General features: G+C 44.5%; 1 protein-coding gene across 2 annotated transcripts in view; it reads right to left on the bottom strand.

Moving 5' to 3' along the window:
* ANKS3 (ankyrin repeat and sterile alpha motif domain containing 3) overlaps positions 1 to 19,046 on the bottom strand; it is a 31,463-nt gene that overhangs the window by 4,346 nt on the left and 8,071 nt on the right. For both annotated transcript variants that reach the window (XR_016511155.1, XM_090277081.1), the window contains exons 6-11: positions 14,631 to 14,766; positions 9,149 to 9,301; positions 6,038 to 6,175; positions 5,059 to 5,168; positions 3,600 to 3,776; positions 189 to 313 (exon numbers count right to left, since the gene is read on the bottom strand). Coding sequence is in view for 1 of the 2 variants with exons in the window: in XM_090277081.1 (XP_090133207.1) it covers positions 189 to 313; positions 3,600 to 3,776; positions 5,059 to 5,168; positions 6,038 to 6,175; positions 9,149 to 9,301; positions 14,631 to 14,766 (839 nt within the window). In the remaining variant the exon portion in view is untranslated. The remainder of the gene's footprint in view (positions 1 to 188; positions 314 to 3,599; positions 3,777 to 5,058; positions 5,169 to 6,037; positions 6,176 to 9,148; positions 9,302 to 14,630; positions 14,767 to 19,046) is intronic.

Below are 19,046 nucleotides of genomic sequence, written 5' to 3'. Positions count from 1 at the left end.
CAGGCCATCTGCATCTAGGCCAGGAGCAGCTGTAGGATGGAGAGAGGACAGCTGACTACAGGAAGAAAGCAGATTTCTAGAGAAAGCAGCTCTTTTATCCAAATGTTGGAGAGCCGAAACATCAGCTGGTCCCAGAACCTGGGCTGAAATAAGGGGCGTGCAGCCACACATGGCCCCTCTGGACTCACGTGACACCGATTTCCTTTAGGTCGCTCTCAGTGAGGGTCAGGAAGATTCGAAGGTCCACATCCTGTTCCTCGAACAGCTGCAGGTACTTCAGACACCCGATCTGTTCCAGCAGTGTGGCAAGGTCCTAGAGGGCAGAGGGGCCAGGACAGGTCAGAGGATGGGCACAGCACAAAGACATGGGGACAAAAAAGGGCACACAATACAATGGGGAGCCAATTTTCTCCTGCTAAGTGTGTATTCATGAGGTCACTTTTAAGGGTGAGATTTGAGCCCTGCTGATCCCCCAAGTTCAGCAGCAGGACAGTGACTTGACTGCAGGCAGAGAGCCCAAGCTGCCCCCTCCTCTCTCTCTGCCCTCAGGCAGAGCAGGGAGGGAGTCCAGAGAACTTTTCATCTGTGTCTTTGGATCTAGTGTCTTTTCATTTCAGCCTGAAGTACACCTTTAGAATTTCCTGTAGGGCAGGTCTGCTAACAACATTCTCTTAAGTCTTTGCTTACCTGGGACTGTCTTATTAATTTCTCCCCTCACTTTCCAAGGACAGTTTTTGCTAGATACAGCATTCTTGGTTGAGTTATTTTTCTTTCATTATTTTGAGTATGTCATCAAATGTCTTTCTGGTCTCCATGGTTTCTGATGGGAAAATTAGCTGTTAATCTTACTGAGATTCCTTTGGGGGTGATGAGTCACTTCTCTTTCTTCAAGATTATCTTGTTTTTTTGACAGTTGGATTATGTTATGTCTAGGTGTGGATCTGAGTTTAACTTACTTAGAGTTCATTTAGCTTCTTGGATGTGCAGATTCATGTTTTTGATTAAATTTGGGAAGATTCGGCTATTTTTCAAACATTTCTTTCTGCTTTCCTCTCCCACTCCCTCTCCTTCTGGAGCACCGTATGTGCATGTTGTATGCTTGATGGTGTCTTACAGGTTTCTGCTTGTATTTCTTCAGCCTTCTTCCTGTTTCTCAAATCGGATGATCTCAATTGGTCTGTCAAGTTTTCTGATTCTTCTGCGTACTCATATCTGCTCCTTAGCCCCTCTAGGGAAATTTTCATTTGTTTTTATATAATACTTTTCAGCTCCAGAATTTGTTTGGTTCATTTTATTTCTATCACTTTCTTGATGTTCTCTATTTAGGTGTAGTTTCCTTTAGCTCTTTGAACAATATTTTTAAAAGCTTGTTTAAAGTCTTCGTCCAATAAGTCCAGTGTCTAGGCTTCCTCAGGGATAGCTTCTACTATTACTGCTTTTTCTTACTGTCTATGAGACACACTTTCTTGTTCTCTGCCTTTTTTTCTTCTTTTGAAAACTGGACAATTTAATGCAGCAATTCTGGAGATCCAATTCTCCTTCTCTGGGGTTTCTTGTCTATGTTCTTTCTCGTCTGTGGACACTGAATTCTCTACTCAGTTAGCTTAGTGGTCAGCTGAGGATTAGACAGAGATTCCTTTAAACACTGGAACCTATAAATTTCCCAGTCTTTTCCAAATAGCTTTGTATGCTTGTTGGGGCACATCCTCAACATTCAACCTCTGTCCTAGCCTCTGCTTCCTGCTTCTCAAAGCCTCATGATCACCACTGGTATTCTCAGGTCTTTTGTGACCATACACACAGCCTTGAGCATGTAAGTGACTCCCAGGAATAAGTCAGAGCTTTTCAAAGCTCCTATGGACATTTCCTTCCCCAGTTTTTCCTTTTAAGTTTTGTGGTTAATCTTTACATCCCAACTGTTATCCAACACCTCAGACAGCTGCAAAGTTAAAACATATCCCTGTAATTACTTTCAACACATGGCTTCCAAGGAGAGGGCTTTTGGGGTTGAGTACACAAGCTCTGAATCAAGTCCAATACAGCCTTGTAAGCATGTCTTCTAGGGAACCATCAGACAGGTCTAATAAGGCAAATTCTTTGAGTCTGAAACTCTGAAAGCACTCCAGCTCTGCTCTACCCCCTCAGTGACTGTCACAGCTACCTTTGCATTTAAGGACTTGAGAGGTGCAGCTGCCTGTGGAACCTGGGAGTACATGCCCTGGAGATACCCGCTGGGGGCAGCGGTGTGCCAGGGAGAGGGGGACTGCGAGGAGAAGCCAGCAAAGTCATAGGCTTCTAGTGAACAGAGCAGAGCTGTTACTCGAACAAATAAATGGCAAGTACTCACCTCTTTGTCTTTCATTTTTGTACCATCTATGCCCACAAAGGGCAAAAGAACTCAATAAGCACACATTAGACAGTTGAGCTGCTATGTCATACCTGTAATCCCTAAGAAACTGCTTAGTCAGAATTGCGGGCAACTACTCCTCGTGGTTTAAGGAACTGTAGCCCTGGCCTGAGCATGACAAGCCGCCAGTATCCTGGCCGCGCTTGTCTCTAAGTCTCAACATAAGGCTGCATGAGGAACATGACTGACAATCACTCAGAGGGTTGCCATGGGAATTAGATCAAAGGATGCTCATTATGCTCATTATGCTTTAGAACTTGCTCTGCTTTCCTTATCAGCAATGTAACATAAACAATCTCTAGCAAGGAGTATATGAAACCTTGCATCTGGCCAAGATGTTTTATGGACCCTGACTCAGACTGGTCACTGTGACCCCTGTTACTGTCAAATGCCTAATGGCTATTGACAATTTATGAATTTTAGCCTTGTATCTCTCGTATGTATCCTCCTCAATAAAAGGCATAATGGATGGAGGTTTGGCTGCTAGAGAGGCAGTCACCTTCCTTCCCCCAGACATAACAAAGTGTCCTGGGTAAAAGTTTGTTCCGCCGTGGTCACGAAGTCTCTGCTGGACAGAGCAACTTCCAACCAAGCCTAGGGTGTATGTGGCACCTCCGCCATACCAGAATGACCCATAATGAGGAGTTTTTTTCTTTTTTAAAAAAATATTTACTGATTGAAGAGAGAGAGAAACATCCATTTGTTGCTCCACTTATTTATGCATTCAGTGGTTGATTCTTGCATGTGTCCTGACCAGGGAATCAAACCTGCAACCTTGGTGTATCTGAGCTACTTGGCCAGGGCCAAAAACAGCAATTTTCATTAAGTGCATACTATGTGCCACTTTGTCTCTGCTTCACCTGCATCTTGTCACTGACTCCTGAAAACAGCTCTATGAGATCAGTCCTATTTTTCTCCTCCCTAGGCTCAGGGAGGCTGAGTCAAGTATGGAAGTGAGTACTATAAGCAAAGGGAGAGACAGATCCCTCCTGGGGGAAGGAACAGACACAAACCCTGCAACTGGGACCTCCAACCTTAAGAATCTCTCAGCCCAAGGACCTTTAGAGATCATTTGGGGAAAAGCCACCACCAATAGTGCCTGGCCCATCATAAGTACACAATGGAGCCTCACAAATCACAAAAGGCACACTGTTTCTAACAGTGTGACTACCAGTTTCACAAATGGTCTTACCTGGGGTCCTGAATAGGGGAACCTTTCAGTCTGGGGGATAGATCCTGAAGAACAGGATGCCCTGGAAGTCCCAGTGCTGGGAGGCCACTGGTTGTCACTGTTGCTGTAGCGATTCTTGGTCTTCATATAACTTTTGGTTTGTTTGCGAACCGAGCTTTTATGTGCATTATCCGAATCCTGTGGCAAGAGGTGTGTGTTTAAAGTAACACTGAAGGACTAATCATCAGGGAAGTACAAATTAAACCTACAATGAGGTATCACTTCACACCTGTCAGAAGGACAATCATCAATAAATTAACAAGTGTTGGTAAAGATGTGAAGAGGGAACTCTCGTGTACTGTTGGTGGGACTGTAAATTGGTGCAGCCACCATGGAAAACAGTATGGAGATACCTAAAAATATGAAAAATAGAGCTGCCAAATGATCTAGCAATTACATGTTCTGAGTATCTGAAGGAAACAAAAACTAATTTGAAAAGATACATGCACCCCCATGTTCACTGCAGCCTTACTAGTAAATAGCTGATATATGGAAGCAACCTAGGCGTTCAACAGGTGAATGGATCTTGCTATGTGCAAGAACATGGATGGACCTAGAGGGTATTATGCTAAGTGAAAGAAGAGAAATATACCACATGATTTCACTTGCATATAAACTCCAAAACCAAAACAGAAACCAATATACGGACACAGTGAACAAGCTGATAACTGCCAAAGGGGACAGCAGTGGGGAATGGGAATAGAAAAAGGTGTAGAGGAAGAGTGCATGAGCTTTGCAGTCAGCCAGAACTGGTTTTATGTCCCAGTTCTGTTACTATTAAGTTGTGAAGCCTTGGATAAATCCCTTACAAAAAAATAAACCCCAAAACCAAACATCCATAACAGAACTGCTCAAAAGATAAAGTAACACTGCCCTGGCCAGTATGGCGCAGTTGGAGCACTGTCCCGTAAACTGAAAGGCTGCGGGTTTGAGCCTCGGTCAGGGCATGTCTGGGTTGCAGCTTTGATCCCTGGTCGGGGATGCATATGGAAGGCAACCAATCAATATTTCTCTTTCTCTTTCTCTCTCTCACCTTTCCTCTCTCTAAAAAAGAAGTGAAAGACTCTCCTTGTGTGAGGATAAAAACAAACAAACACTAAAGGTCTCACAGCAGACATGGCTGCATCCAAACTGCTCGCTGCCCCATGATTCCAGCTTCTACTCTCGATCTGTGCCACTTGCCTCACAGTGTGGGAAAGATTTGAAACTCCCCCATCTGCCACAGAGGCTATGACTGAGGTCACCTAAACCCAGGTGGTTCTCCTAGAGAGTGGCCCTGGACCCTGTTTGTCCTAGCCAACAGAGACATGTATTAAGTCCCTGTTACGAGACTCACCCATCTCAAATGAACTGTTAGCACCCTCCATGACACCAAGAAAGGGGCGGGGGATGAAAGATAAGAAATACGGAGAAGCCTTACCTCATTGCTCTCCAAAGAGGCCTCGCTGCTGACTCCTGGGGCTCTTCCCAGGCCCTCGCTGCTACTGCTGCTCCGCACAGCCCCAAGGTGGGCACAAAGGGCCTGCTCTTCTGACAACAGTGAAGACAAGGACAGCTGACTACAGGACTCACTCACAGTGCCTCCCCAGAGCCTGAGCTGTTTCATCAACTCCTTAGATAGTTCACTGTGTCCTGTTTCATGCTGCCTGTATGGCCTGCTCCTTCTCCTCTACGCACACGGGGGGGCAGTGTTTTTTGTTCTGTTCACTGGTAAATCCAAGCATTTAGAACAATACTTGGTACACAGGGCACTCAGTAAACAGCTGCTGAATGAACAAAGACATTTCCCTGAGGGCTCACCAATCAAGAAGGTAAACCTGCCCTGGCTGGCTGGTGTGGCTCAGTGGATTGAGTGCCAGCCTGTGAACCAAAAGGTCACAGGTTCGATTCCCAGTCAGGGCAAATGCCTGGGTTGTGGGCCAGGTCCCCAGTTGGGGGCGTGCGAGAGGCAATCACACACTTATGTTTCTCTCCCTCTCTCCCTCCTTTCCCCTCTCTCTAGAAATAAATAAAATCTTAACACATTAAGCACCATGTCAGTCACTGGTGACAGACACTATACTAAACGGAAAGGAAGACAAAACAGGCTGGGTGCTTAATATGTCAAAAAAGAATAAGGTAAACCTGTCTGGAGCAGCTCCCCCAGATCCTGCATGGAAATGCTGGCTGGAAGCTTCTTCTCTCCTGTGTCCTGTGACCATGCCAGACTCTGACTCTCCTCAGAAGAGCCTTCTATGTCTTTCATTCTCTTGTTCTCTACTGGACAGACTCACCACAGCACCCAAGCCCTGGCAGGATGGGGGTGGGGTGGGGTGGGGAAGGCACATGGGAATCCTAAACCTGGCAAAGCCCCTAGCCAGGCATTGTGGAGTGGAGTGGGGTGGGGGTAGCACACATACCCCGACTGCTGCTGCTGCTGCTCTCCACGTCCCGATCGTTGATGGGGGAGGTGACATCTCTGTAGCAGAGACCCTCCGCTTCCAGGAGATTCTCATCACTGCTGTTGAAGGTGACATAGCCCCGTGGAGGCACCTGCTCTGTGGTCAGAATGGGCACATAAACCCATACAAATACAAAAGGGAAGACAAGCTTTGACAGGTATAGTTCAGTTGGTTGGGCGTTGTCCCACAAACTGAACTGTCGCTGGTTCAATTGCTGGTCAGGGCACATGCCTGGCTTGTGGGCTGGTCCCTGGTCAGGCTTACGGAGGAGGCAACCTATTGATGTTTCTCTTTCACGTCAATGTTTCTCTCCCTCTCTTTCTCCTTTCCTTCTCCTCTCCCCCTCTCTCTGAGAATATATAACTACAATCATTAAAAAAAAAGGGGGGGGGGTTGCGGAACAAGTTCCTCCTTCCAAATGTGACCACCTTCTCAGAGGAACCTTGGTGTAAAGGCCCAGAATTTAGGCAGGCAGAAAGGATATTTGTATCTTCCTGGCCATTATCTCATCCACTGACCACAGTAACCTGGACATACTGTTATGTGTAGTTTGAAGGTGAGGAGACAGGCTCTGAGGGGCTGAGAGACCAACCTTGTGTCCCAGGGCAAGTGCACCGCGGAGTCAAAGCACCTGGGCAAGCCTGGTGCCTCTCCCACGCTATGCTCTTTCTTTTCCAAATGCAAAGAGTAGGAAATGGTAAGCTGTGTTTTCAATCTCCTGAGAGCAAGAAAAACTATACCACTCGGTGTCCCTTTTAGCTGGAAGTATCTAATCTCACACACCAGCCTTTATGGTCCCTGTGACTTTTCAACACAGGCATTTAAGGGTTTCCTCTTCTGGTCAGTCAACTCCAGCCAAAATAAGATCTGGCTGAGCAGGAAGGTTGGAGGCCCTGGGCTAAAAATTAACTACAGCAATACCAAATTACACAACCTTTGAACATACCTGCCTGCAAGAAAACAAGGAGGAAATGCAGAACAGAAACCAGAGTTCCACTCCAATTTTGTCCCTGCCCCTTCCTCACAGGAAATGCATTTATTTGCGTAAACAGACTGGCTGATAGGGCCGTGACTAATTTATTTTCTTCGTTATACCTTTCTGTAATTATCAAGGCTTTTTACAATCTGTGTATTTACCACTCAAAAAAAATTTTTTTATTGTTGGCAAAGAACATATGTACCTATAGGAAATTTAGCCCTGGCTGGTGTGGCTCAGTGGATTGATTGAGTGCTGGCCTGAGAACCAAAGGGTCACAGGGTTGATTCCCAGTCAGGGCACATGCTTGGGTTGCAGGCCAGGTCCCTGGTTGGGGTTGCACGAGAGGCAATCACACACTGATGTCTCTCTTCCTCTCTTCCTCCCTCCCTTCCTCTCTCTCTAAAAATAAATAAAATCTTTTTTTAAAAAAAGAAAAGAAATTTTAAATATAAGGTGTAAGAAGAAAAAACAAAATTTGCCTGAAATGCCACAACCAAGAGCCAACTATCATCATTATTTTGGTGAACATTTTTCGAGCCTTCTCTGTGGGTACATAAAAAAAATGTGTACAAATGACTTTCAGCCCTAGATTATTTGGTAACTTCAAAGAATTCCATTAAAAAAAAAAAGATTTGTTGGATGGCTACACAGATGAACTGCACTCTGCCTCCAGAGTAAGACCCATCCTTCTTATGTTCTGACCATATCTCAGGGTGGGAGAGGTACCATGGGCTCGTCAAAAAGGAACAGACTCTGCCACTCAAAACTAAAACAACTTGGCCAAAGGTCCCAAAGCCATGTGCTTATAAGCACATCAGACAGGAAGCATATGAGCCATGCCCTCACCCTGCAGCAGGAGCTTGATAGCAGCTGGGGGAGGGTCTTCCTCAGTGGCTCAGTCAGCCCACCGCGCCAGGGACGGCAGGAGCTGGGCCTCGAGTTCTCAACCCCAGGACTCCTTCCAAGGTTCTTAGAAGGAAATCAAGTTACTCACATACTCCTGACAGAAATATGATCTCCTCTGACTGGGAAAGTTGATTTCTCCCAAGCCCAGGCTTCAGAGGAACGTTTGTTCATGAAAAAGGCCTATCTACCCAGCCCGTTAGACCAGTACATTGGCCTGGCCACTGATGGGTGACAGACATCAAAAAATGATGTAACTTGTATGCCTGTTTTAACAGTTGGTCAGGCCAGAGCAAGAGAGTGAGCATAAAACCCAACTTGCGCCCTGGCTGGGTGGCTCAGTTGGCTAGAATCATCCTGTACACCAAAAGGCTGTAGGTTCAATTCCCAGTCAGGGCACACATCTAAATTGCAGGTTCGATCCCCAATTAGGGTGAGTACGGGAGGCAACCGATTGATGTTTCTCTCTCACATCAATATTTCTTTCTCTGTCTCTCTCTCTCCCCCTGCTTCTCTCTCTAAAATCAATAAATATAGCCTCAGGTGAGGATAAAAAGAAAAAAGAAAAGAAAAACAACTTGCCCCAAGTACTACTGGTGCCTCCCGCACTTCCTAAGAACACTGTACTCAATATTCAGGAGCTGACAATTTGAGAATAAATTCAGGAGATCTGGAAACTTGGGGTCAAGAATTCTAGCCCATCAAGTGCACCATGCACTAATTCTCAGAAGGATCTGAGCATTGAATCCATCGCCTGGAGAAAAGAGCAAGAGTGAAGTCATTCCTTGGCTTGGCCCAGAGGCACATCCATCTCAAGCTGAAAAATGTGTTAAGTATCATGCCCAGGTGATATGGCCAGAGATAGGAAGTAGGACTCAAACGTCACATTGTTTCTGCACTAGCTGACCCACTATGTGATGAATGAAATCTGAGCCTATTATTTGTAATTTTACTGGTATTATTATTTGTAATTTTAACCAATGAAAAGAAAAATCAAAGGATGAATACAAATCCAAGAGCCAGCCACTGACTAATGTATTTCCAACACTGTCATCAATTTTGAGCCTTTGAGCTGCTTCTCCCACCCAGTGGCCCACATTTCAGGAGCCTGAGAGTTGCTCCTTCTCATCCAGATAGAATCCTTGAAAGCACTATCAAAAAGCCATCAGGAAATGTGGGATGCTCACCATAGCAAGACGGCTGGGTCTTGCCTCCATGCCCAATAGCTGTGATCCTGGCCAAGGCCCGAGGCCCCTCATGGATGCTGAGGCCCTTCTTCCGACACGGCCTCTGAGGAACAGGGCAGGATTCATCTGAGGAGCTCAGATCCTCATATTTTTCTGTGGGTCAAATACGAAAATTTAGACAATTTGTCCAGTGATAAACTAGTTTACTAATTCTTAATTCTCATAGTAGACTGGAAGAAAATCACCCACAATTGGTTTTCTTAAATTAAGAAGAAAAATATGTTTCCTAGGACTTCACTTGTAAGAAATGCCATAATGGGACTTCCAGTAACAATGGTAGAGTAGAATATTGAATGTCAATTATAATCGGAAAATTTTTTTTTAATATAACTTGAAAAAAAAAATCCATAATGGGCCAGTCCACTGCTCAGATGGGCTACAGGGACATCTGGGGGAACAACAAGCTTCTTACGTATGAGCTGAACTGAAAAAGTCTAATACAATGGGGCACTCTAATTCCTATTTCTTATTCCTCTCATTGTCTGGGTTTGAAGAATTTTTTATAACAAGTATGTATTATGTTTACAATAGGAAATAAATTTTGTTCTAAGTTGAAGAGATGAATAATATCCATTCATAAACATATGGCAGCATCATTCACGACTTCTTAGCCCTTTACATTCTCAACCAAACAACTTCTTGGGAAACAAGTGCCACGTGAGGCTTGCATACAATGTTTTAGGAAGTATTTCAAATCAACACCCATCTGAGCTTAAATGCTCAGCATACCCCACGGCCATTACTGTTTTATTGCTTTTCATCGTTTCCTATATTTTGTCATACCTAGAAGGCAAAATTCATGGATATATTTTTATCAGGTTCTCGTCTAATATGCTCTCATTTTGGAGTTGGTAAACTGGGGTGGAGATGCGGCAAAGTCCTTTATTACTACTGCACTCCATATGACCTGGTGTTTATTACAAAACAGTCCTGAGGCCAGGAAGGGAGTGGGCTTATTCAGATGTGAATTGAGAGCTCAACTCTTAGCAATTGTCGGGCAAGTCAGGCAGTTATTGACCCAGGTTCCAAACAGGAGCCAGTGACTCAAGTGAGCCACTCCCTCCTTTCCCTATTCAGCTCACTCCCATCCACCTCAGGATCTATGTCACCAGGAGGAGGCCGTGGTCCCATCCAAGCAGAAGGTGTAGTCATAAAAAATAAATGTACAATGGAGAGGGAACCAAGGAAAAGGCAGCTCGCCATGAATCTGAACCTTCCAACATATTCTCTCAAGCCTGCACAAGTCAGCAGAAACCACAAAATCTCACAAATCCCACACCTTTAACATGACCTAAACCGCAGAGAGCACCGCAAACTTCAAAGTTCCTGCTCCTGTGAGAAGCAGACAAATGCCCCTCTCCAGCAAAGAAGTATCCAACTTGCTCACCTCTATTCTCTGTGGCGAACAAAGCAGGTCTAGGAAAAACCACACAGAGGAGAGACGAGGGGAAAGAAGTGCCAATGTCATTCTCAGAAAGATGAAGTCCATTCCATGGGCAAAAATACTGAGAAAAATCCTGGTGGAGCAGAGCACAGTCACAGGGAAGTGACTTAAGAATACGCATGGACCCAAAGGGAACAGTCAGAGGAGCAGCAGGCATTCTGGGGAGAGATATCTTCTGGAAACTGGGCAGTGAAGGGAAAGAGCAAGCAGGGGAGGTTCAGGATCTAGCAAGACAAAATTTTATCAGAGGACACATAATGCTTGGCCTAACTACATCTCACACCAAAAAAAAAAAAAAAAAAAGGCCACCTAGTAAGGAGACTGTCCTTGGACACTGGGGAGAAGGGAACCCCTGGACCAGGATTCACATGCTAGCCAGAGCACCAAGCCCTGTCTATGAAGCAAAGCACTAGTGATCTTCACCTACACACAAATACTACCGGGAGCACACAAAAAATGGGAATCAAATACTCAGCAAGTGAAAACATTCCCTCTCTCCATAATGCACCCAACAAGGAAGCAGCAAAAACTGTTACTCAACACTCTGAACTTCAGATCCTTCAACAGCATCAGAAAACAGGAAAAAGCACCCTGAATCAGAAATTAAAAACTGAGAATAAGCACACACACACACACACAAAGACACATACGAAAACAGTGAGAAAACTGACTGAACTTAGGAAAAAAATAGGAAAAATAAGTCAACATTTAAAAAACACACAAAAAACTGTATTACCAGGTGCCCAAATAACAGATATGAAGTGTTGAAGAGGAGTATGAAAACCACCAAAGAATGAATGAGATAAAGAAGTAAAAAGGGTCAGAGTGACATGATGGAGATGGTAGCCAGCAAAATACAAAATGACAAGGGAAGCCTTGGTTGGTGTGGTTCAGTGGACTGAGTGCTGGTCTGGAAACCAAAAGGTCCCTGGTTCATTTCCCAGCCAGGGCACATGCCTGGGTTGATGGCCAGGCCCCCACCCCAGTTGGGGATGTGAGAGAGCCAACAGAATGTTTCGCTCCCTTCTCCTCTCTCAAAAGATAAATAAATAAAATCTTTTTTAAAAACGACAAGGGGAAATAACCATTGAAACAGAACAAACTTAAAAGCAGAAGGAGAAAAAACTGTTTTCAGACCTCTATGTAAATAAGCTTGAAATCCTGAATGAAATGATTTCCTAGGAAAATATAGTTTACCAAAATTGACCTAGTGAAATCAGAAAGCTTAGGCATACCAATTCCTTTAGAAGAAACAAACAAACAAAAAAACATACCAAGGAACCACCCCACAAAAAAGACCAGGCCCAGATGGTTTCACAGGAGAATCCTACCAAACTTTCAAAGGCCACGGGGCACCAATGCTGCAAAAATTGCACTAAAGCACAAAAAAGGAAGGGAAACGTCCAGATTCTTTTTAAGAAACAAGTATAATATTGATACCTATACCTGACAAAGACAGAAGAAGAAAATCACAGAGCAATATTATTTATGAATGGCCATATAAAACACTAAATACAGCATTAACAAACAGAATCCAACACTACATTAGGAAAATAATACACCAAGTTAGATTTATGTCAAGAAGGTAAAGTTGGTCATTATTAGAAAACTCATTAATATATCATGTTAACTGACCTAAGGAGAAAATTCACCAACATTTCCACAGATGTTGAAAAAGCCTTTGATAAAATTAAACACTTATTCCTATAGAAAACACTGAAGAATATAGGAAATGATATTTTTTTCCCATTAATTTGAGAGTAAGAGGAAGAGAGAGAGAAAAAAAAATCAATTTGTTGTACCCCTCATCTATCCATTCATTGGTTAATCTTTGTATATGCCCTAACCCAGGATGGAGCCCGCAAACCAGGCCTACTGGGATGACACTAACCAACTGAGCTATCCAGCCAGGGCAACAGATACTTTCGTAACATAATAAAATATATGCACACCTTACTCTTAAGTCAGCATCTTACTTAAAGTGGTATTTCCACTAAGGTCAGGACCCAGTGAATATCTACTGCCTCTATTATATTTAACATTGTATTAGAAGTATTAGCCAATGAAACTAAAGAAATCAGATGTATAAAAATCATAAAGAAGTAGTAAATCCGTCACTATTTGCAGATTATATGGGACTATACCTGGAAAACCCCAGAGAATCAATAAATAAAACTAACAAACAATGAAAGAACTGAGTAAGGCAGCAGAATATAAAATTGGTATACATGCCCTGACCGGTGTGGCTCTGTTGGTTGGGCATCATCCTGCAAAGAAAAAGTCACTGGTTCAATTCCTGATCAGGGCACTTGCCTGGGTTGCAGGTTTGGTTCTGATCAGGGTGCATACGAGAGGCAACCAATCAATGTTTCTCTCCCTCTCTTTCTCCCACCCTTCCCCATTCTCTAAAACAATAAATAAAATCTTTTAAAAAAATTGGTATACAGCCCTGGTTGATGTGGGTCAGTGGATTGAGCGCTGGCCTGCAAACCAGAGAGTCACTGGTTCAATTCCCAGTCAGGGCACATGCCTGGGTTGAGGGCCAGGTCCCCTGTTGGGGCACAGGAGAGGCAACCACACATTGATATTTCTCTACCTCTCTCTCTCCCTTCCCTTCTCTCTAGAAAAATAAATGAATAAAATCTTTTTTAAAAATTGGTATACAGACATCAATAGCCTTCATATTCACAGATAATAAGCAGTTAGAGGATATGATGGTAGTGAAACCCCATTTACAACAGCAACAAAGAAAATACAACACTTAGGAATACATTTAAGTTATATGCAAAACATGTATGAGAAAAAATTTCAAACCCTCCTGTAAGACACAAAAATATACTTGAACAAAAGCACACTCCTTTTGTTAGATGGGATGGACTCAATATAAAGAGATAGTTAATTTATAAATTTGCCACAATCTCAATATCAGCACGCTGTTCTTAAGGAGCTAGACAAACTGATGTTCAAATTCACAAAAAATGCTATCACTAGGAAAACTTTGAAAAGCAAAGCTATAAGGGAGACAAGCCCTACTAGATAGTAAAACATATTACAAAAAGCCTCTATAATTAAAGCAGTGTGGCTCTGGTGTGTGAATAGACAAACAAAGAACAGAATAGGAAGTCCACAGCACAAATGGAAAATCTGTGTGACAAAGACAGCCTCTCAGACCACTAGGTCAAAGTTAGACTTTTAAATAAATGATGCTAGGACAACTGGATAGCCATTTGGAAAAAAAACATACCTCACACCATACATGAAAATAAAGTGTAAATGGGTTAGATATCTCAATGGAAAAAATGAAACCATGTCAGTACTATAAAAAAATATAGACAAATTAATTTTTAATTAAAAAAATTTAATCCTCACCCAAGAATATGTTCTTTCAAAATTTATTTAAAAAAAAAAAAATTTACACTGACGTGAGAGAGAAACATCAATCAGTTGCCTCCTGTATGTGCCCTAACTAGGGATCGAACCCACAACCTAGACATGCACCCTGGCAAGGAATTGAACCCACAACCTTTTGGTGTATGCCCGACTCTCCAATCAACAGAGCCACCTGGCCAGGGCAATAGATGACTCAAAATCCAAAGGAAATAAAAAGATTGGTGTATTTACTATATAAAATTAAAACATTTTGCATGGCAAGAAACACCACTAAAAAGTCAAGAAACAAAAACCAGCAGCAAAACAAACAAACTCAGAAGCCAGCCCCTTTATGAGGCTGACCTCCTACATCTGGGCAGGCACCACATGCCTGTATCCTGTTTACCCAAATTCAGCCTGGCAGGTACCACTCTACACCCTAACTAACTTGTCCTCTCCCATTAAGACAAGCAGGCCTCCGCCTTGACTGCACAATGGATTGGCCAGGGGAGACACAGGTCTGGCAAGGCTGCAGGAGCCAAATCTCTCAAAGCAGGTGAGAGCAAGGGGCGGGATTCCAGAAGAGGGTGAGGCCACAGACATAGGTACCTGGGCTCCGATAGAGGCTCTTGGGCAAAGAAAGTGAGTGAGCATCTATCAACCCCACTATCTTCATGTGTCCATACTGCTTGGCCAGCATTCGGGCTGTGGCTCCACTGTGGTCTCTCATGTCCACTTTGACTCCCTGTGAAAATTGGCAAAAGAACAAGAGTTAAGAACCTCTCCTGAAAAGCACCCTCACTTCCAGGGCTGTGGACCTAGGACAAGAGGTGCAATGGTTTATCACCACCTTGGAAAGGTCTGTGCCCAGGGTCCTCTGAAACTTCAGAACTTTGGGAGAAAAGGAACAGGCCTGTGTGGTGGCACTTGCTCGTTCATCATCCAGTCACCTCACAGCTGAGGTAGGTCTCCAGGTTCACTGCGTTTTGACTTTCAGCCCCCCTAGGGGGAGATCTGCAAGGAATAAGGAGTGGCCACGTGGGGCAAGCCGGACAGCCTCCCCAGCAATGGAGCAACCTGGCCTATCAGCCACATGTTCCAAACTGTGCCCCCCGGCCACCTCAGCCAGAAAGCAATCACTTGGAATTGACCAACACTATCAACTGCTGATTAGGGAGCTGGAGGAAGAACTCTGTTGATTTCTTCAGTTTGATAATTGCATGTGATTATGAAAAAGAAAATTCCTGTTTTTAAGAAATGCATATGAAAATATTTAGAGGGAAAAGGGCATATGTCAGCAATTTATTTTCAAATGATTTTTTAAATATTATATGCATATAAATATACAGAGACATAAAATGTTAACACTGGGGCATCTAGTAAAGGTGTGCAAATTCTTTGTACTATCATATTTTGTGATATTTCTTTAAGCCTGAAATTATTTCAAAGTTTAAGATTTTTAAAATTTTCCAAAAGAGATCCAATACCATTTTTTCTTCTTTTTTTAGAGAGAGGAGAAGGGAGGGAGAAAGAGGGGGACACATCGATGCGTGAAAGGAAGATCACCTGGTTGCCTTTCGCATGCCCCCAACTAGGGACCTGGCCCACAACCCAAGTCAGGGTTTGAAGCCCTGATTGGGAATCAAACTGGCAACCTTTTGGTTGGCAGTCTGGCACTCAATCCACTGAGCCACACCAGACAGGGCACAATTTGCTTTTCTTGAATACAAGTTGCCCTCACACATTTTCAGGTCCAGCTGAAAAGTGAAAGAACCCAGAGCACCCAAAAGGACATAATCTGCATGGCAGATAAAAGATCTAAAGTCTCTGACTCACCAATATGTTTTCCATTTAAAATACTACATAAATGACTGGCTCTTACAATTTCCAGTTCTATCTATTTGAAATCAGAAAGAAAGAGGCAGGGGGCGGGGGGCAGAGTAAATCAGACTCTAGCCCTGACTGGTGTAGCTCAGTGGGTTGGGCCCCTGAAAGGTGCCCAACTGGCCGAAAGATGCCAGTTTGATTCTCAGGGCACATGCCTGGGTTGCCCTCTCTAGTGCCAATGAACCCTCCCTACACCAAAGTTCCACTTTGTAGAATACATCCTGACCTCCTAAAGAAATTCCTTCACACGTGCTTAAGAAGACAGGTAGAACATGTGAATTGCAGCACTGTTAGAAATTGCAAAGCAAACACAATGTTCACTAATAAAGGAAAGATAAATGTAATATAGTCACAAATTCAGTAAGTAAAGAGTTGTTAAAAGTGAGTGAACGGGACTTCCAGCCAAGATGGAGGCATAGACAGACACGCTGTGTCTCTCTCCACAGCTAAGAAGGAATAAAACTACCTCAAAACTAGAGACAACCAGAAGTTCCAGAAAATCGAACTGCATGGAAGTCCAGCAAACAAAGATATAAACAAGAAATACTCATCCTGACAGGCAGGAGGGGCAGAGTCAAGGTGGAGAGGACGTAGTGTGGTGGCAGTGGCAGCGAAGGCAGAAAGCACAGTTACACATTTTAAAAAGTCAGGAGGGACACCTGGACAGTGTTTCCAGCCCCTCACCGGAAGGAGAGGAGATCCATGCAGTTTGCAGGAAGGAGGCAGTTTACAAGGAGGCTGAGAAACAAGGTGGTTCTGCATTGAGAGCTGGAGGGCACCACAGCACAGAAAGGACCTCCCCAATCAGAACTGAGTGATTGGCAGCTGCTGGTAAAGCTGAACTGTGCCTAGGAAGTAGGGAAACGGTGTTTCTGACTTTCCTAAGACTGGCCCGGTCTGGGAGGGGGAGGCAGGACTATGTGTAAATAAACAATTCTTTTTCTTTTCACCGAACTCTGGTATTGAGTTATAATTCTGGCGGCGGGCAATCGGACCCCTAACTAAACAGCCCATGGGTTCTGTTTCAATTGGAGCAGCCCAGGGGTTCTGTTACATCATTACTTCTGACTGTGCAAACCAGTGGGGGTTGGAGTGGAGGCAGAAACTGCCGGTCTCAGCAGAGTCCTCTTGTTTAAAGGGCCCCCACAGCCCTAGAACATTCACAGACCCACCACTCTGGGAACGACAGCTAGAGCAGCAGCTAAAGGGGCGCCAGTCCGGTGCGGAAGTGGGAGGTGCCTGGAAAAGGGGTGAGCACTGAGCAGGCGGCATTGTTCCCTCTCCGACCCCTCCCCAACATACAGCCTCACAACATGCTGAAACAGGTCGCCCTGTACTGACGAATCCCTAAGGCTCCGCCCCTTACAATGTTAACAGGAGCAACAGCTCTACCTGGGACGCAGAGGCAAACAAACACAGGAGCCTGTCAGAATGAGGAGACAGAGAAGTATGGCTCAAAAGGGGAAACGGATCAAGTTTCCAGTGGGAGCACTAAGAGATGAGGAGATAGCCAACCTAACAGATGAGGAGATAGACAACCTAACAGATGGAGAATTCAAAACACTGGTGATAAAGATGCTCACAGGTTTGACAGATATGCTTGAGTACAGCAAACCCATAAGAGAAGTGAAGGCGAGGACTTCCAGCCAAGATGGAGGCTTAGACTGACACGCTCTGTCTCTCTCCACAACTAAGTAGGAATACAACTACCTCAAAACCAAAGATAACCAGAAATTCCAGAAAATAAAACTACATGGAAGCCCAATGTATGAAGTTATAAACCAGCGGTGCTCATCCGGACGGGTAGGAGGGGCGACCAAGGGGAAAAGTCAGGCGGTGCTGTCTGTGCTAGCAGCGGGGATAGCAGCGGGACTGCGAGAAACACCAGTGGAGCAATCCTGGCTGCAGTCTAGACCCATCAGCTTGTGATTCCAATGCTGGGGAAGGCAGATCCCCAATGCCCCCGACTGTGAGGCCCAGAGGGCGTGGAGACGAAGGAAGATACCCCTGGTCTCTCAGCGGAGAGTAATGGCAGGAATCCATCTTGGACACCCGCTCCCACATAAGCGCCACAGAGCGGTGACAAAGGTCACCAGGTAGTGACGAGTGCACAGGGCTCCGCCGCCTACAGCCCTCCAGGAAGCAAAGGTAAACAGAAAACTGTCAGGATGAAGCAGACCATGATTGAAATCCCGGTGACGCAGCTCACCAGGCAGCAGAAAAGGGACCTAACCGATGAGCAAATAGGAAATCTTTCTGAGGCTCGTTTCGTTTCGGCAGCCGTCCGTCTCGAGAGACGATGGTGTAGCTTCTTAAGAGTCTATCTGCACTGCCGAGAATGGTTGTGCAGTCCGACTCGGGAGTGACACGGTATCTGTCATCTTGCGATGACGCTGGAGTGTCCTCTCCAGTGAAGCTGAAGCTACAGAGCCTGGGCAGGGTGATATGGAGGGTCTGCTGTTGCCCATGCAGCAGACACCCCCTCTCTTCGCAGCTGAAGGGTCCAAGGGAAAGACGGAGTCAATACAGCTTGGCTTCAGGTGCGCCGCAGGAGTTGCCGGTGTTGACTACAACGTCAAACCGCCTTAGGGACTCCGGCTCCGGATTTTCTGTCGGGGTTTACTCCCTTAGCCTTTCCCCTGAAGAGGTATGCCGCAAGGCAGCGGAGGTTTTTTGGAGTCAGAGTTTTCCTTCTCTGGGAAAAAAATTACTATACAACAGAAAATTGGGCCAAAACATAAAGAGACAATTCATCAAAGAATTACAAATTTCAAATGTTCAACCTCAATAGTAAGTGCAAACTGAAATGCAACGCCACTTTTCTCCCACCAGATTGGAAGAAATTCAAAATGGGTAACCTTCCACCTTAAAGGCTGGTGAGGACATGAGAAAATGGGCGCCTTTGTATACTACTGGGAGGAAGGACAACAGACCAACTTTTTAGAGGGAGTTTCTTAGGACTTTATATCTAAACAATACTTTCGCTACTTGATTTTTAAAAACAACTTTATTAAAGTAAAGTTCACATACTATGCAATTCACCCATTTACAGTGTACAATTCAATGGTGTGCAACTATCACCACAATTCAGGACATCTTCATCACCCTAAACAGATCCTGTACCCCTTAATGATTGCC

This window comes from Furipterus horrens, unplaced genomic scaffold (assembly GCF_987537825.1).
Source record: "Furipterus horrens unplaced genomic scaffold, mFurHor1.1.pri manual_scaffold_5, whole genome shotgun sequence".
Classification (NCBI taxonomy): domain Eukaryota; kingdom Metazoa; phylum Chordata; class Mammalia; order Chiroptera; family Furipteridae; genus Furipterus; species Furipterus horrens.
This window is presented reverse-complemented; position numbering and strand designations above follow the sequence as displayed.